The sequence below is a fragment of the Martes martes genome, assembly GCF_963455335.1.
Source record: "Martes martes genome assembly, chromosome: 15".
Classification (NCBI taxonomy): Eukaryota; Metazoa; Chordata; class Mammalia; order Carnivora; family Mustelidae; genus Martes; species Martes martes.
This window is the reverse complement of record NC_137903.1, coordinates 65,303,422-65,330,510: the sequence shown is the minus strand read 5'-3', so window position 1 is coordinate 65,330,510 and position 27,089 is coordinate 65,303,422. Positions and strand designations below refer to the sequence as shown.

The window sequence follows — 27,089 nt, the reverse complement described above, 5'->3', positions numbered from 1 at the left end:
TACGCCCAGCCAACGTCCCTGTGTCTGTTGTGGGTTAGGGGCCGGGCTCTGAAATCAGACCACTGGTCAGATTTTCTTTCATGCAAATACTAAGAGGCTGAATCAAGGTAAGCAAAGTGGCCAACTCCCATGATAAATACATTTTACTTATTTATAAATTTTATTTACGCTTCTTTTATTTTAGCCGTTCTGACAGGTGTGAGGTGACATTTCATTGTGGTTTTTATTTACATTTCCCTGGTGATGAGTGATGTTGAGCATCTTTTCATGGGTCTGTTGGCCATTTGTATGTCTTCTTTAGAGAAATGTCTCTTCAAGTCTTCTGCCCATTTTAATTGGGTTATTTGTGGTTTTTTGGTATTGAGTTGTAGAAGTTCTTTATGTATTTTGAATACTAACTCCTTATCAGATATGTCATTTGCAAATATCTTCTCTCGGGTTCAGTGGGTTGTCTTTTGGTTTTGTTGATTATTTCCTTTGTTGTGCAGAAGCTCTTTATTTTGGTGTAGTCCCAACAGCTTATTTTTGTTTTTGTTTCCCTTGCCTTAGGAGACCCATCTAGAAAAATGTTGTTATGGCCGATGTCAGAGAAACTATCTGTGCTGCTTCTGGAGATTTTTGTGGCTTCAGGTTCCACATTTAGGTCTTTAATCTATTTTGAGTTCATTTTTGTGTGTGGTGTAAGAAAGTGGTCCAGTTTCATTCTTTGACATGTAGCCGTCCTGTTTTCCCAGCACCATTTGTTGAAGAGACCTTTTTTTTTTCCTATCATATATTCTTGCCTCATAGATTAATTGACCATAAAAGCCTGGGCTCTCTTTTCTGTTCCACTTCTCTGTGTGTCTGTTTCTGTGCCTGGACCGTACTGTTTTGTAGGTGTGGCCATTGCCTACAGCAGACCTTTAGGGCTATCCGAGAGAGAGAGGGTAGACACAGGAAACCTTCCTGGTTTTAGTCCTACCAGGCTGTCAAACATTTTTTTTTAAGTTGTTTGTGAACTGTACATTTACTGGGGGGATTCTCTCCTTAAGAAGTTATTTTTGCGATTGTGCACTTAACCCACCAAGGGGGAAAGCCATCTAGACATGTGGTCTGAGAGAAGAATGCTGAAACGTTGCTGTCTTCTGCGAGGTTTAGGACAGTATTGGTGGCAGCCCTCGTCACGTGATCCTGTTTGAGCTACGTCCCTCCACTGTGCGCATGTTCAAAACCTCCTAATTTTTCCTTTGCCTTTGTTTCCCTTCCTGCCTCTTGTGACATCATTTCTTGATCTAAAAGCCTAAGCCTCCTCAAGAGGCTTCCTCCTGCCTGTATAATTCATCCAGAGCCAGCTTTATGACTTGGGCTGCAGCAGAGGGTGACCCTTGAGTCTGTAAATAAGGTCAGTTCTCCACGGTTCCCTCTTGAATCTTGCTTGAAGCTCATGTCAGCCTTCCTACATCTCACCTGCTCCTGGACCTAATAAATTAAAGCTGGAAACTCACGAGGGCCCTGTGATATGTACTGGCCTCAGCTGCCTTACAGTTTAAAAGTAGTAGATCGCTTTCTCCTGCCTGAGGCCTACCAAGCCTGTAGGTGGAAAGACTCTTCTCCCCCTGGTGGAATCCTTGCCTCAGGTGCTCTTGGAAAACTCTCTGCCCCCCAAATTCCAGGAGGAGACTGTATTCCGAGGATGCCTGTGCTCGCAAAGGTAGGTCTCTTGCAAGCAGCGGAGTGGCTGGCTTGGCCTGGGCCCTTGCCGGGCCCGTGTGGTTCTACAGCGCTTATCCGTGGAGAACAAACAGTATGTCAGTTACCATTATAGAAACAGCTGCTCGTCTCGGGAGAAAGCCCATGTGTAAGCTTTTATAATCTACCAAGATCAAAATATCCAGCATTTTATGATTTACAACCTCCACTTAGGCTGCAACAGTCAAAAGCCAGCTGCAGAGCTGAGAAGAACTTGTATGGTCTACCGTAAGCAAGGCCAAGGTTAAAACGACCTGCCCACAAAGTTCAAGGCCCAAAGCCTTGGCCACATTAGAACTTTTCCACATGTACTTTGTTTTCTCCCCACAATTTTGTTCCTTGTCTGTGTATTAACTTTACGATCCGGTGTGTCGGACAGATGTTGAGGTCCAAACTCATTCCTGACATACAGGTTTTGCCTTCCCTCGTTCGTGCAGCATGGAGGGAACCAGCTAAAATCTCTCTAGGGAAGGCTTGCCACTAAGAGAGGGGGACTGGGCTGTTCTACTCCCCCCATTCCTGGTCTTAACAGTTGCTTTCAGAGTTTCTGTGCCTGGCAAAAAAAACCTTGTGTGATATTTTATGGCATTAAATTTTTTAAATGGGTCGGCCTCAAGCCTTACAAGTATGAACATGCGCTTTCGGCTGTGAAGGTCCCTTCTAGTCCTGTAATAATGAGCTCGCTTGCTCTTGTTTCCTGGGACACTCAAAACAGAATTTGATGTTCAAACACCAAGAGGCTGTAAATGCTTATTCTACCAAATGTTGGTGGCTTTTTTTTTCCTGGTAATTTTAAGTTTGAATGCAAAAATTAACACTTTATAGTCTATCTTTCCCTATGAAAAGAACTTATAATTAATCCTATTTGTCTCATCATTCTTTTCAAATTTTATTATTTCAATTAGTCTTTGTTTTCTTTTTCTCACTTATTTTCCTTTGTCTCTTTCTTCTAACTTCCCCTCAGCATTCTTAACTCTTGTATTCTGACCATGTTTCCTGAATGCTTGCCTTTTCCTATCTTATTCCACTGGTTTACCTTGATTTCATGATTTCTCCTGCCCCCTCAATTCTTTTGTGAAAAAGTACACTAGGAATTGTTTTTTCTTCATTCTTATTTTGTACTGATTGTCATTGGGAAAACAAAAAGCCCATTTGTGGCAAATATGCTTCCTTTTTTTGTTTTCCCCTCCAGAAAGGGCTGGGAGCAGCCCAGAGCTGCTTAAATATGTTATGACAGCAACTGCACTTGCTGACAGCGTTCAGTGGTGAACACACTTCTGTGGGTGCCCATGAAGGGCCGTGGCCTTGTGCATTCACAACCTGCTAGCCGTCACTCTTCTCTTTTTCTCCAAATGAGGAAGCCTGTTGCTGTGCAAATGGCTGCAGTTTCATAGGCTGTGGTATCTAATTATCTAATTATTTTTTGTCAATTCCTTGCAGATTTCATTTCAGCTGTTATTAGTAACTTATAATTTCCATACAGTCCGTTTGAATATATCCACTGGACTCATCCATGTTTACCAAATAGCCTATCTACTAGCTCTAACATTCAGCCCTTCTAGACATAATGGCGCGTCTTCGAGGGAGCAATACAGTGGTGCCAGCAGGATCGGGTATTTATTGCTTCATATCATCTTAAGTCCCCCAAACTTCATTCTTGTCTTTACTCACATGCTTTCCTCATTTTTTTTAACCTCATGGGCATCTCCAATCTCTTCAGCTCTTCATTTTTTATCTTTCTATTAGACCGCTCCTGGTCTCATTTCTCTACCTGGCCTAGATTAAGTGCACGATCTCCTGAATGAATCCCTTGCCCCAAAACGTCAGCATCTTTACGCCCGTGCATTTGGGTTACTTGGGCCTCGAAATTCAGAATCCTGGATCAGTTCCCATTTCTCTTCTCTTTTTCTCCATCATAGTACGTGGAGCACTGCTGGCAAGAATGATTCAGCTGTGCCGGTCGTGTCCCTGCAAGCTACGGCCTTCGTTCCCAGCGGTCAACCATTTTTTGAAAGAGTTAATTTTTTTAGAGCCCTTTTAAGTTTACAACAAAATGGAAACAAGGTAGAGAGATTTCCCTCCGCCCCCACATATGCATACCCTCCACCCCCATATATGCATACCCTCCCCCATTACCAACATAACTTATCAGAATTGTTTGTTGTTGTTGTTTTTTAACCAAGGATGAAGGTACAGTGACACATCATCACCCAAAGTACAGAGTTTCCTTAGGGTTCACTCTCAGAGTGGTACACTGTGTGGGTTTGGAAAAAGGTGTAATGACATACATCCATCATTTTCTTAACGTGCAGATTATTTTTAGCTCTAAAACCCCCTAATCCTCTATTCATCACTTCCTCCAGCCCACCTTCACTCCTTTCGGCCACTGATTTTTTTTTTTTGGTCTCCATAGTTTAAACTTTTCTTTTAATAGAAATTTAATAGAAATAGAAATTTAATAGAAAATCCTATAGTTGGAATCTTATACTGTATGGCCTTTTCAGATTGGATTCTTTTACTTAGCAGTATGCATCTGAGTTTCTGTTACATCTCTTCATGGCTTGGGAGCTCATTTCTTTTTACTGTTGAGTAATACTCCACCGTTGAGATGACCATGGTGTGTTTATCTACTCATCTACTGGAGGACATCTCCGTTACTTCCGAGTTACGGTGATTATGAATAAAGCTGCTTTAAACATACATGTTTGTCCCTAAGTTTTTAACTCCTTGGGGTGAATACCAAGGATAACACTTTCTGGATCACATGGTAAGAATATATCTAGTTTCATAAGAGTGTGCCAAGCCGTCTTCCAAAGTGGCAGTACCATTTTGCATTCCCACTAGCAAATGTATTGGAATTCCTCTTGTTCCAAAGCTTGCATTTGGTGGTGTCAGTTTTTGGGATTTGGGCATTTTATTAGGTGTGTAATGGCATCTCATTTTAATTTGCATTTCTCTGATGGCGTGTGATATGGAAGATCTTCTTATATGCTTATTTGCCATCTGTATGAGGCCTCTGTTCAAGTCTTTGGCCCATTTGTTCAATCAGGTTGTGTGTTTTCTTCTTATCAAGTCTTAAGAGCACTCTGTATATTTTAGATAACTGTCCTTTATCATCCATGTCTTTTACAAATACTTTGTCCCAGTCTGTGGCTTGTCTTCTCATTCTCTTGATACTGTCTTTTGAAGAACAGAGGTTTTAAACTTTAATGAGGTCTGGCTTATCAATACCTTCTTGCATGAGTTGTGTCTTCGGTGCTGTGTCTAGACAGGTGTCATTCTACCCAAAGTCTCCTGGATTTTTTTCTCCTATATTATTTTCTAGGAGTTCTATAGTGTTATGTTTTCCCAATCATTTTTTACTAGTTCTTGCTATGTTCCAGCTCTCTTTTTTTTTCTCAAAGATAATATTAATTTATTTTAAAGACGGTGAGAGTGTGAGGAGAGGTCAGACGCTTAACAGACTGAGCCACCCAGTGCCCCCTCCTTCAACGACTGATTGTCCCAGGGCTCTCATTAAGCCTTCTTTCCAGCTTCTCACCCTCGCTCTCCTGCAGATCATTTAGTCTCTGCTCTGATGAAGTAAATTGGAAAGGTCAAATATAACCTACCTACTCTTTCTACCCCTTTCCTCACAAAGGTCATACACCTGCCCTTAACTCTCCCAGCCTCCCCAGCTTCACAGGATGAGGCAGCTCCATTTCAGTTGAAGGATAGGCCCTTTCTGTACTCTTTATCCTTCATTCCTATCTTCTTTATCCTTCTATCATTTTTCTTCTGTCACCAAGCTCTTACTTTGTACTGTTACGTCTCCTCAAATAATAAGTATGCTCAATTCTTTACTAAAAAAAGAAAACAACCCCAAATGCTCAATTCTTTTCTATACTAAAAAAAAAAAAAATCCCCAAACAATAATAAAATAGCAGCAACAACACCATCACCTCCTTTGGTCCTATGTCTATTCTGATTTTAACTGTCTTTCATCTTCCTATGGCTGGAGCTCTTTTCCGTTATCATCTCCATTTCTTCCTTCCTTTCACCTTTCAACCCAATGAACTCTGACTTCTCCCATCATCACACCGCAGCTGGCCTCGCTGAAGACCTTATGATGGCTGCATTGCACTTTCCACATCCCTGTTTGTGTTGAATTTGACTCTCCCAACCACACTGTCCTTAAAATTCACCTTGCCTTTGGCTTCCATGACCTCATTGCTATAATTTCTCCGACATTCCTTTTCATGCTCTTTTCTGACCACTTCTAAATGTTTGTCTTCCCCTGGATTCCACTGTGAGCCACTGCTGTTTCACTCAAAGTTTTAACTGAACACACACACACACACACACACACACGACTTACAAGTCTTCATCTCTAGTCCTAACACTGCCATTTTGCTTCAGGGGTCGGGTCACTTCTATGTGTATTTCCCAAGGGTGCCTTAAATTCAACATGGCCTTGGTTGAATTCATCATCAACTCCCCGACTTTCCAAGACTTGGTTCTTCTCCTCTTCTCTTATGTTCCTTCTGAGGTGGTAGCCCCAAGAGTTTCAGAATCATTCTAGAACAGCACAATGTTCAGTAAAAATATAATGTAAACCACATACTTAATTTAAAATGTTCTGACAGCCGCATTAAAAAAATGGAATAGTGAAACGATTACTAAAAATTGACTTTAATTTACCCCAATATATCCAACATAATATTACTATGATAAATCCGCAAACATTTAAGGAAGTATTTTGCATTTTTTTTGGTACTAACTTTTCAAAATCCAGGTTGCATCTTAGACTCATTGAGTACCTGAATTGAAACTATTCAGTAGGGCACAGTGACCCTGTGTGACTTGTGGCTCCTGCCCAGTGCAGTTCTTGAGCCTTTACCTCTAGTAATCTCTCTCTTATCCAGTTATTAGTTCTGTTGATTTTATCTCCTAGGTGTTTCTCCAGTAAATATTTATTTTCATCCTTACTATATCATGGCTTTAGTTCATACCTCATTTCTCATTTGGGTTATTGCAGTAGCTTGCATAGTCTAGTTTCTCAGCCTTACAGAATGTGCAAAATCCAGTAGAATAAAGGAGGATATAGTAGAACATTCTTATATGTATTTTTATCTAGAAAATAAAAATTCAGATTTATTAATATTTCATATACATATGGGTGCAAGCATCATTGCTCTGAGAAGTCAATAGTAAAATGTAAGCATAAGACATAAAATATGTTTTCCCCACAAAATAAAAAAAATTATTTTATCTTCATGCAGACTTCAAAAATTCTCTGTATATTTCTATATGATGTACATAATTTATTAACACAATAGTCCTACATAACTTAAAAATAAAATTACATGTGTACTTGAAGTTTATTTTCGTGCTGCTGGGAGGGGTGAGGTCACCAAAATTTGGGGTCTCATGGGCCCAGATCCACTCTGACTTTACCCCACCTGCCCCCCCAACCTCAACTTCTTCATCCCCACCTCCCATTTTCTGTGCTTAGTGGGTCTTTCATATTTTGCTTTTGTTTGTTCTTCTTCATGTAGTTAAACAAATGGTTAAACAAACTACTTCTTGACCTAATTGTGTTTATCTTCTAGGCTCTTCTGAGGTACCATCTCTTCGAAGAAAGCCAATGACAACTTCCTGAATTATGTCAAGTGCTTCTTGCCTGACATACATTTCTTATTACACTGTTAGACTGAAATTATATATTTTTTATTTTCCCCACAAAAATATAAGATTCATGAAGGCAGGGATTGTGGCATCATTGTGCTTTTTTCATCTTGACATGTGATAGATTCTTCAGAAATGTTCATCGAACTACATTAATGGCTCTTCTTGTTGGCGCCAGACTGTTCTACCCGTGAATGAAATGGTGATTTGCTCTTTGCACTTGATGGAGTATCTGGGGGACTTCTTTGTCTCGAAAGATACAGGATAAAATAACTGTACTTTCATTTTAGTACTGTGATTAGTATGCTATTTGTAAGAAGCTCATGGGGTCGTTAACAGTGTTAGCATGAAATGAACTCTCCACTTGCTTCTTACTAGAAATCAGATGAGGTTATTTGCTCTAACAGAGTGAAGTTTTGCTTGTATGTGTACATGCAGTGGCCATCAAACTTCAGTATGGATGATGATCACCTTGGACACTGTTTAAATATAGATTTCTGGGTTTCACATGTACATATTCTGATTCATTTGAACTGGTGATGGTCCAAGAATCTGTATTTTTAGAACACATCACAGTGATTATAATATAGCTGATAGAAACCACACTCTGAGAAGTATGGTTTCCTTCTTTCTGAAGTAGAGAGGAAGAGGACGGAATAATTTCTAACAACTGAGAGAACGGCCGTAGGGATAGAGTGAGGTTCTATATGGAGGCCTACAGAAGTTACAGAGCATTGTAAAGGAGAGTGGACACCTGGGAAAAGTTGAAACAGGGAGTCAAGGGTGGCAGGGTCTGGGGATATGGAGAGAGTCTTGAAGATCAGTAAGACAACTTCGGCTTATTTCACAATTTTCCCTAGAATTGACGTTTCTTCTTCAGCAGGCAAACTTACAATCAATACTTTATAAAAATCAAATTATTTGGGTATTTCATCTTTATTTAGAGTCTGACATGCATTAGTCATCCAGTAATATATTTTTTTAAATTCAGGATCTCTAGGATATTGAGCACTTTAGGTACAGGATGATTTTTAGTATTTAGGACAGTATCCTATAATTTTAGACAGTATTTCATTCTGGGTGCTATGACAACAAAAATTATCTAGCGTAGGGGAGAAGGTAGACTATGCCAAATGGAAAAATCGAATTTAGCTTTGCAACTAGGAGAAAAAATAGATTTTCACTTAAATGCCTTTGACAAATAATTTCTATCAAAGCTGTAATCCGAGTTATTAATGTTTTAACATTTAAAAGCAGTTTAAACATTTTCATGAAGATGCTGCATATCTGTTAGCACGATGAATAACAGCCAGGAGTAGACAGATAAATCTAGACCATTAAGAAGCTCCAAACTTTAAATTTTCACTCGTTTCAGCTTTCGCCCTCATCCAGTTTTATTCAGAGCTGTGAGCTGTTAAAAAGGAACTTAATTGGTTGACTTGAGTTTCTTCTTTTCACCATTTGGTGGCCAGCCTCCTGTGGAAATAATAACGAGATGCAAACGAGGCAAACAAATGGACCAGTGCGCAGGAAGCCGAAGAGGCAGTGGGCACGGAGAGTTTATTATTGTTCATCCAGTCAACTAAATGTGTCTTAATTGTAGCAGCAAAATGCCATAAATAGCCTCAGCACAAGCCTACTGGGGCCTCGTTTAATTCCTGTCCATTTCAGTTGTCTTGCTTCCATCATCCACTTAAGGGTCCAGATTTCCCTCTGGTGATCTGGTGTTTGGGAAGATAAATTATCTTGAGTAGCTTAATAGAAGTTGGGCTTTGGGGAAACAGTATCGTCCTTACTGTAATTTATACGTTGTTTTTAACTTCGCTTGGTGCAAGACTTGCGCTCTCCATTGGCTCACGTGAAACTAAGCATCTCTGCCAATCTGTGCTCTCTCGCAGGTGATTCGCAAAGGCTGGTTAACCATCAGCAACATCGGCATCATGAAAGGAGGCTCTAAGGGGTACTGGTTCGTCCTTACTGCTGAGAGCTTGTCCTGGTACAAAGACGACGAGGTAAGTCACGGAGGATGGCAGAGTTTTCTTACTAAAGTGCTTCTCATTTCAAATTAATTGATATTGGTGTGATACACGATTTCAAGACATGAGTGGTTCTCTTTCAGTAAGACTTAGCTTGGGGTGTTTGAGGAAGGATTTTTTTTTCTCATAGATGTTTAATTTTATAATATCCCCCTCAAATTTTTTTTTTATTTCTTTTGTATTGTCACATGTTTCTTCACCCAAAGACATGGAATTAGGACTCATTTTTGGAAATTTCCGTCGTTGTAATAATGGCGAGATACCGATAGTGGGAAAGCAGTCTTCATTAAATAATGTGTTGAAAACACCCGACGATATAGAGCATCTTAAGAATGAAATTAATAGCACTGATGCAAAGTTAATGAAGAATTTTGGGATTATTGCTGGAATGTCTGTCTCAAATGGCAGGCTTTTGAAAATGTCCAAATCATATAGTCCTCAAGCGAATTTATACAAATGTTGTGTTCTTTGAAAATTTGATAGCTATGTGAAAGCAAGAATTATGATAATTATGCTGTTCTGGTTCATGTTAGATGTTAATAATTTGGGTCCTATGACTTACTTTCCATTTGAATCTGATAGGTATAAAAGCACAAAAATTTGAATCCATCTTTAGGAGCCCTTAGAGTGCTATAAAATGATACTGCTTAATTTGGGAAATCATGGATGAAATTAACTGTGTTTTGGAAATTTTAATACCTCTGGTCTGACCTGAGTAGTTTTTGGTGCTTATAACGTGGTATACAAACATTAGATAAGAATACCTCATGATCTCAAAGCTATTTACAGGTGAGATTGTCTCAATTGTATTTGGCTCTAAAGGGCATGATTTTCAGAGTTAAAAATCCTTCCAACCCTGGCTTGATTATTTTTTTTGAAAGCACTACAAGTTGCCTTTGTTGGTTGTTGGAGTTAGAGTTTCATGTCTTCTGTAGGTATTTGTTTCCCAAGTGCTTGGTGCATAATAGTGTGTTAGTCAGATGATCAGTTGATGACCACCACATTTTCTTCAATAAGAAAAATAAAATCTTACAGAAGTGTCCGAAGAAGATTTCAAATTTTTAAAATTTTAATGTCCTGTCTTTGACTGACTTCTATCAAATGTGGACTTGGTTGTTGTGAGGGTCTGTGGATTAGCAAATGGCTTCTTTCCTGTGGTGGTTGCTCAGAAATCCCTGTTGTTGTATGGGAAGGTCCAGTGTTTAAACACCACGGCTTCAGGGGCTCTGAGATGCCTCCCTAGACAGAAAATCAGTAGGTACCTTCTTCTGTGTTCATTGGCCTTAAGAGATCTTCTCTTAGATATAGGTTGTTTCCAAGGATTTAGAGGATCATTTCTGTATACTTAAATACATACTGGTTTGGGGGCCTTTATCAGCTATTCTAGGGAAAGCAAAAGATTTTGTTGAGGATTCATAGTAATAATAGCTAGTGTTTTATGGAGATTAATTAACTCATTCAATCCACATTAGAACCCTAAGGATAAGTGCTATTACGATCCCCATTTTTTCAGAGAAGTAAACTAAACAAACAATAAAACCCAACTTTTTGAAAAGTCATTTCTCAGGTTCCCTTATTGCAGACTACTTGGTGTTTGTGAGGATAACTAACTTCCCAAGGTCACCTGGCTAGTCGGTAGCAAAGCAGAAATTCAAACTCAGGCCATCTAGCAACAGAGCTTACGTCTTCAATCACAAATGGAGGCAAGAATCCCAGAGATGCTAGAGTTGTCAAAATTGGCCTCATCCCACAGAGGATTTGTTAAGACAAGTTCCAGGCATTTTGTCATTATCTCTTCCTGGATATTAGTATCAGGGGCGCTGAAGACAATAGGATTAGCTGCTGCTGTTGGAATATGGCTTTGGGGTTCTCTTGTCCGGCTGTGCGGGCCCTGACCGAGGGCCACTGGAAGGCTCACGATGCCCCCTATAGGGAAGGAAGGAGCCTTGAGGACTTGGTAACCTTATGGTCACTGGTTATCCCTTCCTGTCCTCTGTAAACTCATAATAACTTTTTACAAAATCTCTGTGGCTAAAGTGCCCTCATGAGCACTTGATTATAACAAATGGAAAATAAATGTCTGCGGTTATAATATTAACTGAGTGCTGGAGACCATTGTATTGACGTATATGTGTAGAGGGTGTTTGGGCATGGGCGGGTTATTATAGGAATGCCCCTTGAAATACAGTGGAGTGATTTAGAAGTTTGAGAGAGTTGTTTGCTTAGTTAGACCGTTTCAAGGGAAAAAAATGACAAATTTGTTGCTCTGTGGAACTAACAAAGAGACTAATAAGATAATATCAGATATTAAGTGCTCTGAAAAAAATTAAATAGGGTGGTGACCTAGAAAGTGATGGGGACACAGGGCGCCTGGGTGGCTCAGTGGGTTAAGGCTCTGCCTTTGGCTCAGGTCATGATCCCAGGGTCTTGGGATTGAGCCCTGCATGGGGCTCTCTGCTCAGCAGGGAGCCTGCTTCCTCCTCCCACCCCCACCCCCGCCTGCTTCTCTGCCTACTTCTTGTGATCTCTGTCTGTCAAATAAATAAATAAATAAAATCTTAAAAAAAAAATGAAGTGATGGGGGAAGAATCTTTAGATTGGGTGTTCAGGGTAACAAACATCAGAGGCTGGGATGATGAGCTGTGTAGAAGATTTTGTTGAAGAACATTCCAGGTAGAGAGAACCATAGTATAAACACCCCCCACCCCCTCCGCCACCACCCCCACCCAGGCCAGGAGTCAGCAAGCCTCCTGTGGCTGAAATGTGAGAGCATAAGGGAGAGAGGGAGGAGATAAAATCAGAGGTACCGGCGGGTGGGGACTTAACAGGCTCCAGCCAATCATCTGGATTTTATTTCAAGAATGACTGAAAATCATTGGCTTATTCCAACAGGATGGGACATGATTGGATTTATGTTTTAGAAAGATCACTCTGGCTGCTGGGGTGGGCGTGATGTGTGGGAAGGAATGGGTGTGTGGAAGGAGGGGAGTGGCAGGAATCGAGGGGAGGCCAGCTGGGACACTGTCGCGGTGCTCCAGGTAGGAGAAGACGGTGGCTTATCCTGGGTGGCTTGAGAGGAGCTCGTACTGCAGGGTCGCCAACTGGTGGGCCACATACAGCCACGCTGTGGCTATTAGCTACTGTTCCTCATTAGAACTGTGCTCCAGAAACAAGCTAGGAAGTTCTCAAAATATTAATGCCTGACTCACAAATGACCTGTATCTTCAAATTGTTTGTCACTGGGGAAGAGCCCTTTTCCACTGGGGCCATCCGCATTCATTCCCACCTCATCATTCCTTGGCCACCACCACTGTCGTCCTCTGCTCCGCTCTGTTTCTCTTGCCAGTTTGCTACCACAGCAGACCACCTTTGAGCTTGCTCTCCGGTTGGGAGGGAGGGTACAGTACTGTTCCTCGCTTTCTGCTAGTGTTCACCCAACAGTAGTGTCGGCTGGGAGCAGAGGCCAGAAGGGAGGACACGGGGAAGGAGGTCGAGAAGAAACGTCAGAAGGCGGGGCTCGGAAGTAGTGATGAGTCTCTGCCCGTTGAATTTGCACCCTAAACTCCCATCTTTTAGCAGCAACGTTTTAAATGCTACTGAGTTTCCATAAAGGTCTTACTGCTGTAGTGCAAGTACATGTGGCCTGACCATGCTTCTGTGGGTAACCTCAAAACCTCCCAATTTAGACTATTCCTTTGTGAAAATAAGCCTCAGTTCTAACTCAACGTTTGGAGGCAATTTGTTGTTAAATTAAGTGCTTGTCCTTTGTTCCCATGGTATCTGTCTAATACACGCATCAGCGTCTCCATCCTTGGAAATCCTGTTACGGGATAATTTATCTTAGTCAAGCCCGTGTGACACAGTAAGTATCATTAAGCTAGTTATATTTTCATTCATTTGTTCAGTGACAAATTTATATGCAAATTTTCATAGAGGATTATCGTACTTTTTTCTGTGTTCTGCCATCTTCCTTCTTTCTTGTGTAATTAGGTTGTTACGCTTTCATTCTATCTATCGGGCTGCAGAATAAAGAGCATATTATATCATATGAATAGATACGATTTTATGTAACTTATTAAGTCTGTAATAAATATAAATGACTTCCGAAATCTATCTGAGATTGAAGAACAATAGCTTGAACTGTTTTCCAGGATGACACTAATCGAACAAAAGACCCTATAGACCGTACGCATGGTACGGTGAGAACGGCGAGCTGTGGGGGGTGTGGATTTGCTATGACAAATACCGGTGTTGGAACGACTCAGACTTCTCTGGGCCTCACTTCTTTCCTTTTCACTTGTTGAATGGGGACCTTTGCTGACCAAATCCCCTCCAAGAGATAGTCTAGGACTCTAAGAAATCATGTATAAAGAAGTGCTCTTATAAACTTACAGGCATCACGTTTATATATTGATGGTTGCCATGGCAAGTAAAACTGTGCCCTCCCACTGAAAAGCCATTCTTTGACTCACACGTCTTCTAATTTCTAGTTTTTTGTCATTTCGCGTTGTGAGATCGGAGATACGGTATCTGGGTGGGTTTTGTTTTGTTTTGTTTTTTTAAACAGAGGATGGTAAAGGTCAGACTCTTTAAGAGGGAACTCATATCCCATTCCTTCAGTGAGACTTGCCATACTACCTCCCCCTCCACTTGGGCTTCTCGTACCACCTCAGCCAAGAATTGGAGGCTATAACACAAAAACGTGATTTTTTGTATCCTTTTTGTATCATTTTTATCATGTTTGTACCATGCAGTAGCATGATAACACTGTAATAATTTTAAGCTAGAGTTGGCATGACTGTCGTGGTAAGTCCCCAGCATTTTTCCTGCTTTCTCCCTATTCTGAACAGCTCTAACTAGCCCAGCCTTATATTTTAGACGGATGCGCAAACACCCTTAAGCATCTGTGCACTGCACTTCTTGAACCATTACTCTAAATGACGATAATGTTATCTGTAATGTTACTGATAGATGAGTTTAGAAGAGACGTTTCCACCTGTGTCTCAGGCAGTGTTTTTTTTTTCCATGTTATCTTCAAAGAGTCTTTTTAATACAGAGTGGTTACAGGAGACATAATTAATCTATACGTTATCCTCTCCTATTACGTTGAAGATTGGGACTTTCTGTAACACAAAAAGAAATAAACTGTCTTCTTACAGGGTTTGACAGTTTATAACTAATCACCGAGGGGGTTTGTCCCAACGCGGCTCACCTTCTGGATCATGCTCTAGTACCCGAGACTCGGAAATTCCCTGTACGAGTGGCCCTGCGCTCCTTTCTAGGGGGTCGATAGGCCTTTTTCTAGTTTCATCCTGCCCGTGTGTGTGCCCCACGTCAAGGAGGATCTGTTTATGGGGGCGAGGACAGAGTTGGGACATGCAGGCTTGTGCATCTGTTCCCTTATATTTGATGGATGATCTTACAGATCCTTTGATTTCTATCAAAATAATAACATAAGGATATTTTTTAGTACTTTACTAAGGATTTGGGGAAGCAATACAGCCGTTCAAACAACCTTAAATAGAATATTACATATGCTCCGTCCAGTGGTTTTATCCACGGACACCCCGCTTGGTTGGGTGAGTCAGCAGCGGCTCTAGCCTGGCGCCGGCCCAGCCCATGGACAATACATCAGCTTCTCTTTCTCTCTCCCCTCCTGTTTCTTCCCTCAATGCTGTTAATCTGGATCGCACCAGACTCGAGGGTCTTCTCACTCGGTTTATCCACCATCCAGCTCTTCTCAGCGTCTAGCCCAGCCTTGGCTCCAGCCTCCCTTTCGCGCACTCCAGCTGGCCAAAGTGCTCAACCAAACCAGACGGACTCCGGCCGGCCACGGGCTCCCTCGTTCGACAGTCCCTGCGGCCCTAACTAGAATTTCATTCCTCCTTCCACCTGCCCGCAGCCCTGAAGGCCCGCTTTCTGTCCGGACGGCGACCTTGGTGATGATCATTGTCATCATAAAAGTGGACATTTATGGAGTATTTGTAGTTTCCCAGGCCCTGAGCGAAGTGTTTTATTGACATTCCCCATTTTAGAGATGAAGACTGAGACTCCGAGAGCAGAATTCAGCCGCTGCTAAGCGCTGGTGCGATGCTCTTAACTGACCGAACAGGTCCCAACAGCATTTTCTGAACAACTACATCGCAGACACTACCCTAGTCACTACGGATAAAGCAGTTAGCAAGGAATTCATGGTACCTGCCCTCATGAAGGATATTTACGCCTAAAGAAATGGTACAAACAAGCAGGAAAACCTATCAGGTGCAGATTACAGGCTATGAAGAGAATCAATCCAGGGGTGCGTTTGAGTTGAAGAGCGCCTGAAGTTGAAGTTGAAGTTGAAGAGCGGATTGAAGGAGCACAGAACGGAGGTGGGGAGTTGATAGAAGGGTCTGGCCGTGGGCTGTGTAAGAGATGACAATAGCTTGGGCTGGGTGGGTTGATGGAAAGAGAAGTGGATGGATTGAAGAGGTTATTTCAGGTGGTGAAAATTGACAACTCATCACACGTAATACGTCGAGACAGAGAGTTCCTGCTACGTTGTAAGCCTCTTGAGACCAGGAGCCATGGACATATTCGTTGTTCTACCACCAGTGAACATGGCGCTTGCAGGTATAAATATTGGTTGAGTGAAGATGTGATTGAGCAAGTAAATAAATGCACCCTGATAATTCCTGATGTCCTGTTGCCTCCGGTACCGAAGCCAAATTATTTCCTTACAGAGTAAACTTATAATTTAAGGTAGATTGTCTTAAAAGTTTCTTAATTTTCGTTATTGAAGGTTAACGGTTTTTAATTTTTTTCCTCTGACTGTAGCTTCTTGCACTGAAGATCACTGAAGCAGAAAATACATTTCCTAATGTTATTTTAACACACTCTAAATACATTTTGTACAAGTCTTAGGATTTAGAAAAGGGCCACGTGTAGAATTAAAATAGAAACTATCATTTCAAAAAGGACTTGGAGCTTATATAGTTTTATATTAATACTTTAAATCAGATCTGGAAGAAAAGGATGACTTTTATTTAAAATATGTATAAAACATGAATTTTGAAGAATAGGATATTCTGATAAAGGGAGAAAAAAAGCCTTATTTTTCTTCATATCAGTGAGAGACATATGAATGATGGTTAAAAATCACTGAAGGGGATTGCTGGTTTATGTATACTAGTAGCATACAGCGAATATTTATTCTATTTAAATCATCCAACATGAAGATCAGAATCATTATGGAATACTTACTTACAGGCAAGGAGCATAATTTAACGGAAGTACTCCCAATGAAAATGTACTAACCTTAGACTATTGAAGAAAATCCAAAGTCTGCGTTGAAAGGACATTCCTTGGACTCTTAAAAAATTACAGGCCTCATTTTTGTGGGTTGAAGTATTTGGATAGCTCGATAAGGAGATTATATAATTCCCTTATAGGGATGTTTACGTAGTAATGTTTTTATTAGGTAGCTGTGACAGATGACAAATGTAACTTAAGTCCTAGAAAACAAAATGGCAGCTATCCCCCTGAATGGCCAAAGCTGTGGTACCAAGACGTCCTAGAAATCTTCAGCTCTTTCCAGTTTCTTTCACGAGTCTGCCTGTTCCCTTCTCGGTTCCCGTGCTCCCTGTGACGAGACGCTTAGCATTGACCCTGGGAACACTATTTACTCTCCTCGTGAGTTGTTTTAGTCAGCCAAAACTTAGATGTTTTTTGCCAAACAAAGAAGTCCCAATAAATATTGAACTTGAAAACGTTTATGTTACTTAAAATTCTTCATGACTGTAGTTGTGTTTTTTCACATGCATAATATATGTTATGCTTTTTTTTAAATGTCAGTGTTTTTACATTTTATTTTTCTTTAAAGATTTTATTTATTTATTTGACAGAGATCACAAGTAGGCAGAGAGAGAGAGAGAGGAAGGGAAGCAGGCTCCCTGCTGAGCAGAGAGCCCGATGCGATGCGGGGCTCGATCCCAGGACCCTGGGATCATGACCTGAGCCGAAGGCAGAGGCTTTAACCCACTGAGCCACCCAGGCGCCCCTATGTTATGCTTTCTAATGTAGGATTATTTCATACAAACATTTCCACGTTCTGGTGTTATCCAAAGACTTAAAACTTTGACAAATATGTGCAACATCCCATAGTGGCAAAAACTATTTCAAATTTATGAAAAATACTCAATAGGCCCAAACCCACTCCCCTAAAAGTATTTTTTTGTCCCACTCAAAAGTTTATTCTGGAAAAACAATATTACTCTTTACCAGAGAGCAAAATTTTAAAATGTGCTTCATTTAATGAACGTAAATATGTATAATATTCTTCCAGGCATTTTTTGAGAGCGAAGTGAAAAAAAGGTAAAACCAAAATGTTAACCTCACGTTTTACGGGAGTACTATTGAAGTGGTTTTTCCTGGAGTGGCTCCCTTAAGGGTGACTCCTCTGGCCTCACTTTCCCTTTGGAGTCTGCTGGGGTAGAACAGTCTTTATGTTCTGACCTGCTATCATGTCACCCAGAGAGGTCTCAGGTACTGTGCTGGGACTGCCTCGCAGGGTCCAGTAGAACAATCCAGATGTGGACTTCGGTTGACAGTTGCTGCGGGTTATAGAAAACACTTAACCCTGGGCGGTACTATGTAAATATTTCAGGAGACATTTTTGTATCACCTTCCTGTTTATATTTTATGTTTTGTGAACTATTGTTTATTACTCTCTTTGCCAGTCATGGGACTTTCATTTAAGGGAAGAACCTTCAGTGTGTTTTGCAGAAGTATATTTTTGCAGAGGCCCGATTTCCCAAGGCCAGATCGTTAAATGCAAGAATTTAGCCTTAATTATATTTTTACTTTGCGGTTGTGCCCAATCTTTTTCCTTTTTTTTAAAGAAACTATAGCATCAGGTCTAGTAAAATAGCCCAAAATCCTAGAAATTTTTAACCTCGTGGGATTTTTAGCCTTAAGACTAAACATTTCATTTTAAAAATGATCTGAATAAAAATAGTTTTTTAGTCCAAACTCTGTATTTGAAATATTTAATTAAGTTTTGAAGAAACCAGAAAATTTTAATGCAGTCTTGTGCTACATTTTTGAAGGTTCAACCACAATCTCAAGAAAATGAAATTCATTTTAAATACTGAAGTTAAAACATTTTAGTGAACCAAATCAAAGTTGACAGTTTTCTAATTTTATCTGTCTCTCACCTTTTTTACTCATCAGTGTGTAAGCGTTCATATACACAAGCTAGCTCTGATCATTTCTACCCAGTTCAGTGTATAAACTGAAGTTTTGACATTTCCTCAAGAGATACGGTAAAATATACATTGCGTTACCATTGATCCCTTTCCTTGCTCTTTTTGAAAATAATCACATTCCCCAAACATTTCAAGAGTTTCAAGGTTTACAGTGAATGGGAGCATGTATTCCAAGTGAATGCGTTGGCCTGGTAATTTCACCTTTAGAACTGTAGTGTCATCTCTTCTTAATTAAACAGTGACAAAGTAATAAGTCTTTGCGTATCAGGACACTTGGGACTATCGAAGCTTCAATTCCAATTTACTGTATATCAGTAGAGGAGAAGCCACTATTCTAATATATATGAACATTGTGTTCTAAATCCTCCTTTCACTATGTTTTACCCAGACCCAAACTGGTAGAGTTCATTAACTCAAAACACATGATCCCCTGGAACATTATCTCTTGCCTTGTTTTCTTGTCTCCCTCTCTCTTAAAAAATCGTGAGCTAGAAAACCAAACTTAGTTTTTGTAGTAGAATTATTAGAATCATTTCTTCTCTGTCAAGCATAGGACTGAAGTTATATTGTTTTGTCGTATTGCTTACGGGCTGCTGCAAAGCTGTGTACAATAAATGTCAAGGGTAGTAATTTACTGACAACAATTAGGCAAAGAGAACTATAGAAAGCACAGGAACATTTTCAGAAATGGGTTTTATTATATTTCATCGGCACCACTCACTTTACTTTTGGTGGGTTTCAATATTTGAATCAAAATATAGTAATCAAATAATACATACGAATTAAGTATTCATCCAACAGATCCGACCCCCAGGCCCCCACACCCCTCATTTTGGCTGCAGCTCTTGGTGTAGATGCTATGGTGTGAGGGCTGCTCTCTCTCAGTGGCTGGTGGTCATTCAGGCTGGGTTGTCATGTGACTGCCTGTCTGTGCCTGCTGTACAGGTGAGTGCATGTTCTGCACAGCAAGTGTAGACAGGCAGACACATGACAACTCCGTCCAGCCAGGCCCTTGGTTCCTTCGGGTTTCCTTTGCTCATGGGCAGACACAATCAGTCTGTTTTCCAGATTTGGTGATTTTGGAGGGTGAGGGGGAAAGGGAGAGAAACACACAATAGAATTAAACATTAAAACATTATGGAACTAAAACAAGTGAGACTTTTGACTTTATTCAGAAAGTACACTTTTACATTGGTTCCAAATGTGCTAACATGGATAATGGTTGTAACTGAAAACTCACATTGAAATTGTAAGGAAAAAAAAAAACAGAACAGGAAAAAAAAAAGATTAAACACAAGGTTTATTCTTAAATCCAATTCGTAGTGTTATTACTGGCCCCACATGCAGTCAGAGTTCAGAGTAATTGAACCAGATGTTTTTCCTCTTCACAAAAACTGCATATTTTAATACTGAAGTTAAAGATAAAGACTGTGTTTATACATGTTTCTTGTGGTAGATAAGTGCCATAGCCCTGCCCGTGAAAAAGAAACTTGTCATTGACATGGAAACGGCAGCCATTTTCAAAATAATCAATGAGCCTAATGTCTTTGGTATCAGCCAACTTTGGTATCAGATGCTTTGATAGTGGGATTTTTACACGGGGGTGGATTTTTGCCAATACGTCATAAAGCAGCGGGAACTTCTTTAAATTTCTCATATTCTTTTTAATGCAAAGTTTTTAGTTATGGGTGTGAAAACCAAAATAAGAAGCAGTTGTGAGCCTACGTGCTCCTCTTCTTAATTAACTACAGCGCCATGCCAGGAATCAAAAGTGTCTAAACTAAAAAGTCCTTTCCCACAGTGATGTTCAGAATGTGTTTTGGACATTGGTAGTACCACACAGTTGCAGAATAGTATCTTAAACATAGGAAAGGAAACCTCATTTCATATCCAAAAAGTAAAACCAGACCCCTTGGAAAATTTTCTTATAATTTATGTAAGAAAGAGTTAATGGTGTTAAATACACAGATAGAAAATGTAATTCTGGTGGCTCAAGGATAATCCTACTGGCTATTTTAGTATAAATGATCAATTCACATTCATGGAGGTATTTAATAAATTCCCTTGCCCTTTAAAAAACAAAATATTTAGATAGTCAAAATTCCAGTAAGTGGGATTTCTTAAAAAACAAAACAAAACCTTATTGTCCAAGGAGTGTGGAGTTTGGGACTTTTTCCAAAGAATTTTGAAGAAAACGCGTAGTTTGTTATTTCCCTTTAACTGTAAAATTCTGAGAAAATAGCAAACAGAAACTTTATGGAGAGGAAAATGTTTTCAAAGGCTGAAAAAATTGCAGTTTTCTACACGTCTGAACTTTTATGCATTGATTAGATATGGTACAGTTTTAACAAAGAGCTGATAAGAGCAATTTTCCTTTTATTTGGTTTCAAGAAAATAAATGTCTGATTCTGTTTCTGGTCATCATTCTGAGTAGAGAACTTTTTTTTTTTTGTCCTGACAGAATCAAAAACGTCAGTAAACTTGGCTACTATTTAGATAATTACAAGGTCAGAGTATGCAAAAACAAATACCTTACGAAAGTATTTTGGTATTGGTACTGCATTCAGTGTAACAGAAGATATTTAGAGTGATTCACTTACAAAGAGTATATTGGTGGAAATTAAAAATTACTGGGATTCTGTATAGCTTTCCCTCTCTCTCCCATAAATAATCTGATCCCGTTAACTCTGCTCAATTAAGGGGATGATGCATGTGACCTGAAAATAGAAAGAAATATTTGTGAGTTTATATGCTATATTTTAATATGAAACAGTTCTAGTAAATCAAGGTAACCCCAAAATACTTGAGCCTGAAAATCCATAGCCTTTTTTCAGGGGGAAGAAAATCTTGCTAAAAAATGACTGCTCTATTCATACAACTTTCGGAAAATTTAGTTCTAATGGTTTTTTAAACTACAGTTATAGTATGTGGAATATACATACTTCATAGTTATGTTGAACCTGCTGTCAATCTTGTTAAAAAGACAGAAGGCTGAAAAAAACATTCAAGACTCTTTTTCCATCTCCCAACTAGAGTGAATATCAATTCATTATCACTTAAAATACTAGCTAAAATATAAAAGAGCTATTTCCATTATCACACCATGTAATTTTTGATATGGTTATTATACCTTATTTTCTTTTGTCTTTTATTTATTATCTTAAGGAAAAAATGCAAGGAAAGAATTATTTTCTAAATCCTTTACAGCAAAATTAAACCAAAACAACTTCAGGAAACTGGCTGTCACGATAGGTCAGGATATTCAAAATGAAGATTTAACAATTTTCCTTAATTTACTTCATCATCTCTATTTATTAAAACTGATAAAGCTTTTAAAAAGAGACTTTCAAAGCCTTTCAAAACTTTACATAGTTTACAGCACACTAAGGTGAAAAGATAGAAGAAACCAAGTAAGAAAGTTTCTGTCTTCCCTGAAGACATTCCTCCTATCAGGTTGGAGCCTGACCCTCTGGTTATTTTAAGTTGGGGTTTCTGAAGGATGGTCCCTTAGTTATTATTTGGACATTATTGTGATGGGTGAGTTACTCTCCTTAGAAAAGAGGAAAATGGATTGTTTTTAAAAAGCAGAGCTCCTATAGAGTGATTGGAAGCTTTGGCTTCTCTTTAGTAAGGATGGACGCTGGTGGGGAAGTGAACTGTTTCACATTATCAAGTTGTATTTTCCTTAAAAAAAAAAAAAAAAAAGGAAAAATTCTTTCATTAGAAGCTTTATGCCTCAGCTTTTTCCCACGGCGTGAAAAACTTGGGTGGTCTATAAGGCGAGAGGTGGGGGTAGACAGTATATTTTGGTCTTTTAAAAACATAAACACCATTATCTGGGCCGAGAGACAGAAACGCCAAGCCGGAAGGACGTTAACCTATTGACTAACTGCAGGAAAGTGATCACTGTGAAATTTTGTCCCGTTGTAAACAATGTGATTTCTTTGATTTTGAGATCTGTGGCTTAAGAAAGGGAATGGGGTTTGAAAACGTTTTATGTTGATCCTCATCCAATTAAGAATTGATGGTGTTGAGGCTGAGGCCCTAAATTTCCTTTCTCTTGGTTGCCAGAAAAAGTTGTGCTTTTACCCCAGTACCTAGCCTGATTCACCAGTCATCCACACGCTAAAATGAAAAATAACTACTGAGCTTCTATGAAATGCAATTTGGACAGGCCCCGTAAGCATTGTTCTCTTTCTGACAATGTACAATATTTAATTTTAATACTTACCATCATATCCAAGGGTAGTTTGAGTTGAAGATGTCACTGTTGTTAGTTTCCTCTGGAATAGATCCCATGACCTCTAAAATATTTGTATATCTCCTTATAAAGTAATATCAAAATAAAGTTAAACATTGCTCTAATTACCCTGGAAAGAGAGAAGGTTATTTTACGATACGTGTGTATACACGCTGGTGTATAGCCCAGCATCTGAACGGCCGTCCTATCCTGCCTTCAGTCCGCAGGGCTTTATAAAGTGAGCTTTTGCTTTTGATCCTGAAGTTAGCCCATCCAACTTAAAAATAAGTAGGATTCCTTTTCATTATTTAAAAGTTTGCATCAAAATGGGTTGTCGGGACTCCACCAAGCACTTGTAGGCACCCCTAGGCTAACCCTCTACAAATCAATTCTTAAGGTTCCCATTCCTGTACTTATGCCAAGGACACCACCGGGTCCCCTCTATCTCCAGACTAAAATTCATCCTGAGGGAGAGAATTGGTGGGCGAGCAGTGATGGTTTCTTAGAATCAGAAAGGCCATTTAATGTAAAGAAAGACATTTAAATTAAATATACATGAAAAGAAAGCAAGTTGTGAAATTCTGTCATTTATAGTTTAAAAAACTTTTTTCGGAAAACTTTAAACATTGCCAAAGTCTGTTATAGCTACATTTCTTCTTTAGTAAGTGCATCAACTAGTAAAAATGTATTTCTTGAGAAAATAAGCTTCTATAATTACCTAATAGTTTTTTTTTTTTTCAGTTTACTTGTGTAAGAGGAACTATGGATGTTTTAAATATCTTGTTCTATTAAAAATAATTAATACGCAGGCCTCCAGATCACAACAGAAAAAACAAAGGATGGCTTTATCATATCATTTAAGTGGAGAAGATAACTAAATATATCCTTGCTTTTTATATTTTAACTAAAAAGTATGAATAGAAGAGATAACTTATATGTTCTTTATACCAGTTTGGGGATGATCAAAAGGGTAATTTAAAAAGTAAATCGTTTTCACGAAAGATAACTTGGGGAACCTTTTGTAATAAAATGTTTCACAAAAGAGAACTTGTTACAATTTTTAGATTGTTACAAAATGTACAATTTAGAAAAGGATTTGTTCAGGAACCACTGTAATTTTGAAGAATTTAAAGGAGGACAAAAGAGATCACTTCATTTTTTCATAAAAGCCTATAGAACAGATGTTTCCATTATATAGAATAGTTTGGGGGTACATGTAAATGGGGCTTGAGGGAATTAGGGGTGAGGCAGTAACATTTTTCCAGAACTTTCTTTAAGAGGCCCACCTTTGCAGTCCAGCATGGATCATATTGCAACCCAGACTTTCTGTTATTCTCTCTATTGGGATTTCATTCCGCTTGAGGGTTTTCCTCCCTCCCACCTTCTCCCCACCCCCTTCACCTCCAGGACAGCTGGAAACGGACCAAAGAAAACTTTGCCTTCGTTTACAAATTCCTTTTTTATCAGCGGGTTTCTAGACAAAGTACCTTATCATTTTAAATGCTTGTAGAAATAGAAGCATTGTAAAATAGAGGCATGAGGTCTCAGCTGACCAGCAATTATCAACCATTTTTGGATTAAAAAAAATAAAACTGTAACACAGAGATACGTATTGGGGTATCTGTCGACAGAGGTTTCTGCTATTCTCCGACTTAATCAGTTGCTGACTCACTGAGTTCTGGGTTGGCGCTCTTTTCTGGGTCGGTCCCATCTGCATTGTCTGGTGGGCAAAAACTTGGCAGCCTCTTCTTTTGTTGTTAGATACTACTACCCCTGGTATTTATATTATGTAAGTAAATTTTCCAAAAAAGCACTGTTCGGATAGCATTTTACAAATAGCAGATAGTCTTTACTTGGAGGCAAAATGGATTCAGTCCCGGGATGTTAAAATTTCTACTATAGCCCTTACTCAGATAAGTTTTTAGGCCCTTGGATTATTCAGTTCAGCAATTAAAAACCAGCCTCATTAAATTACTCTGAAGTGTTTGCAGTGTTTTCATGTTTCGGTTGGAAGTGGGAAAAACTTTGAACTTAAGGAAATACTTGACTTATGAGTCTTCAGAAATCAAATAGCTTACAATAAATCGCTCGTACCCCAGGCCGTTCCTCTCTCGAGGGTGACCGCGCAGCGCTGCACCGCACAGAGCCCTCCGTGTCCCTCGCACGCCCTTGGCTCCCCACCTCGGCTCTCCTGGGCACAGACCAGGTGAGCGCTCGAGAAGGCCTTACCCACAGGTCCTCTTCCCAGCGGTCCTTTCTCAGCGGCGTCCCCGAGGGCTTCTGGGTCCCTAGTGTGCAAAACCTGTGAAGAAAAACACTGGGCGTGAGATTTGAAAAAGCAGACAAAAGTCTTCTCCTCGGAAACAGCCACTTTGGTCCCCAGCCGTCCACAGCGTTGCTCTCCCTTGCCCAGTCTAACCAATGTGCAGACTACTGTACAACGGCATTGTCCTGAACAGGTAGTCTGAACACTGGGGCGACGGAGCAGGATCTCCAGAAGCTTCCATCTCTGCACTTAAAATCCTCTCCCGGTCTTTGGGAAGAGCCTCCCTTCCTGCACCAGGGGTAGCTTTCGGCTTTCCCCCCAGAATTCTGCTGCACTGACTGAGACACACTCAAGGGCTGTGATTTCCAGTCTTGACGTGGCACATTTGCTGCAGACTGGGGAACTGGCAATGAATTTAGGACCAGGAAAAGGGGGAGGGCTGGGCTGGAGAGTCCATATATGGGATGATGTCACCCTGGGGAGGTTTGGGTATGCGCTGTGCCGCTGGAGAGACCGCTAGAATCGCCTGCTCTCAGACATGGGTCTGTGCATAAAATGGTACCAGATGTTTTAGTGTAATGTTAAGCAGTCATTTCATCTTCAGGCCAGATTTTTTTCCTCAACTGGGCAGGAAGTGGGCCTCAGTATGGAAAAGCTGTAAAAAAAAAAAAAAAAAAAGGAAAGAAAAGAAAAAAAGAGTCGAGATGTACAGTTCTGCTGTGGCCAACTGAGAGTGAGGTAGTGTAGAAGTACAATACAAATTTGCTGTCTGGTCCAGGCTAGAAAAGTAATTTGAAGATAGAGGGTAGATTTAAAAAAAAAAAAGAAAGAAAGAAAGTAAACAGAAAGTTGAACACTGGAAGTCAGGGCTCATTTGCCAACTTTTTGGAGCTTTCCTGTGGTACTTTATTTTCTGGTATTTCACTCGTCAAAAAGGGCAGATAAGTTCATTTTTTTTTCCTGTCTCTCTCTCTCCCTCCTCCTCCTCGTCTGTTGGATCTGTCAGCGGCTTGCAGGCTGCTCTAGACTTGAACAGTAATTATAGCAACTTCCTGAAAGTGAAGCCCCCATGAAAAGTCTGGAGAAATGTTCTTTGTCATGGCCTCTACATGAGTAATTAGTTCCACATGTGGCCTTCCTCGTTTCCCTCAGCGACGCTGGCTGGCTCCCCGAGTGCCGTGCTGTATGGCTTGACCTAAAGAAACTTTCAAGTTTTCGTTTCAAGCCTGCGCTACGAAATCCCGACTTCAGTCTTCTAACAAATTGCCTCTGGTCGATCTGTGCTCTTAGGTGCAGCATTCTTCTTACTGGGAATTCTTGATTCTGTGTGAATATTTTGTTTTATTTTAATGGAATTCCACTGCTTAAGTTTTTAATCTCGAGTTAACGAAATCTGTTGAAATTTGCCAAGTACTGTTTGACCAGAGGTTAGAACATACCAGCCCACTGGCATCTCCTTTCCTTTCCCCGTTGTTGCTGTTTTCAATTATATACACTGTTGAAGATTCTGGGTAGACAGCCCTGCAACTGTCCCCCCCCCCCCATAGAATTCTGATTAAAGTTCGAGTTACCTCAAACAAGAGCTTGATGAATTGCCCTTCCAGAGATCAAAATGTGAGAAAATTCCTAGGTAGCTTCCAAATATCATTTGAGTAGCCAAACTATGAAACTCAGTAATCTTTAAAGAATTACAACTAAAGCAGTACATTTCTACTGGCCTTATGCAATACTTCTTAGAAGCAGAAAAAAATCTACCTCTCTTAAATATATTGGGTTGAATATTTCCAAAAGCTTCGAGTGAGAGCTGTCTTAAAGCCTTCACTGACCATGAAATGTCTTCTCTTGAATTAACATATACCACTAATGGAATCCAAAGTTGTGACAAGTCCTGGTCACCTTGGTAGGAA

At 39.9% G+C, this 27,089-nt stretch overlaps 1 protein-coding gene across 3 annotated transcripts in view; it reads left to right on the top strand.

The window, feature by feature from the left end:
- The window catches only part of DNM3 (dynamin 3), a gene marked incomplete at its 3' end in the record, with an annotated part of 535,603 nt that overhangs the window by 272,766 nt on the left and 235,748 nt on the right, over nucleotides 1–27,089 (top strand). For all 3 annotated transcript variants that reach the window (XM_080824220.1, XM_080824222.1, XM_080824221.1), the window contains one exon: nucleotides 9,294–9,407. In XM_080824220.1, the coding sequence (XP_080680346.1) occupies nucleotides 9,294–9,407 (114 nt within the window). The remainder of the gene's footprint in view (nucleotides 1–9,293; nucleotides 9,408–27,089) is intronic.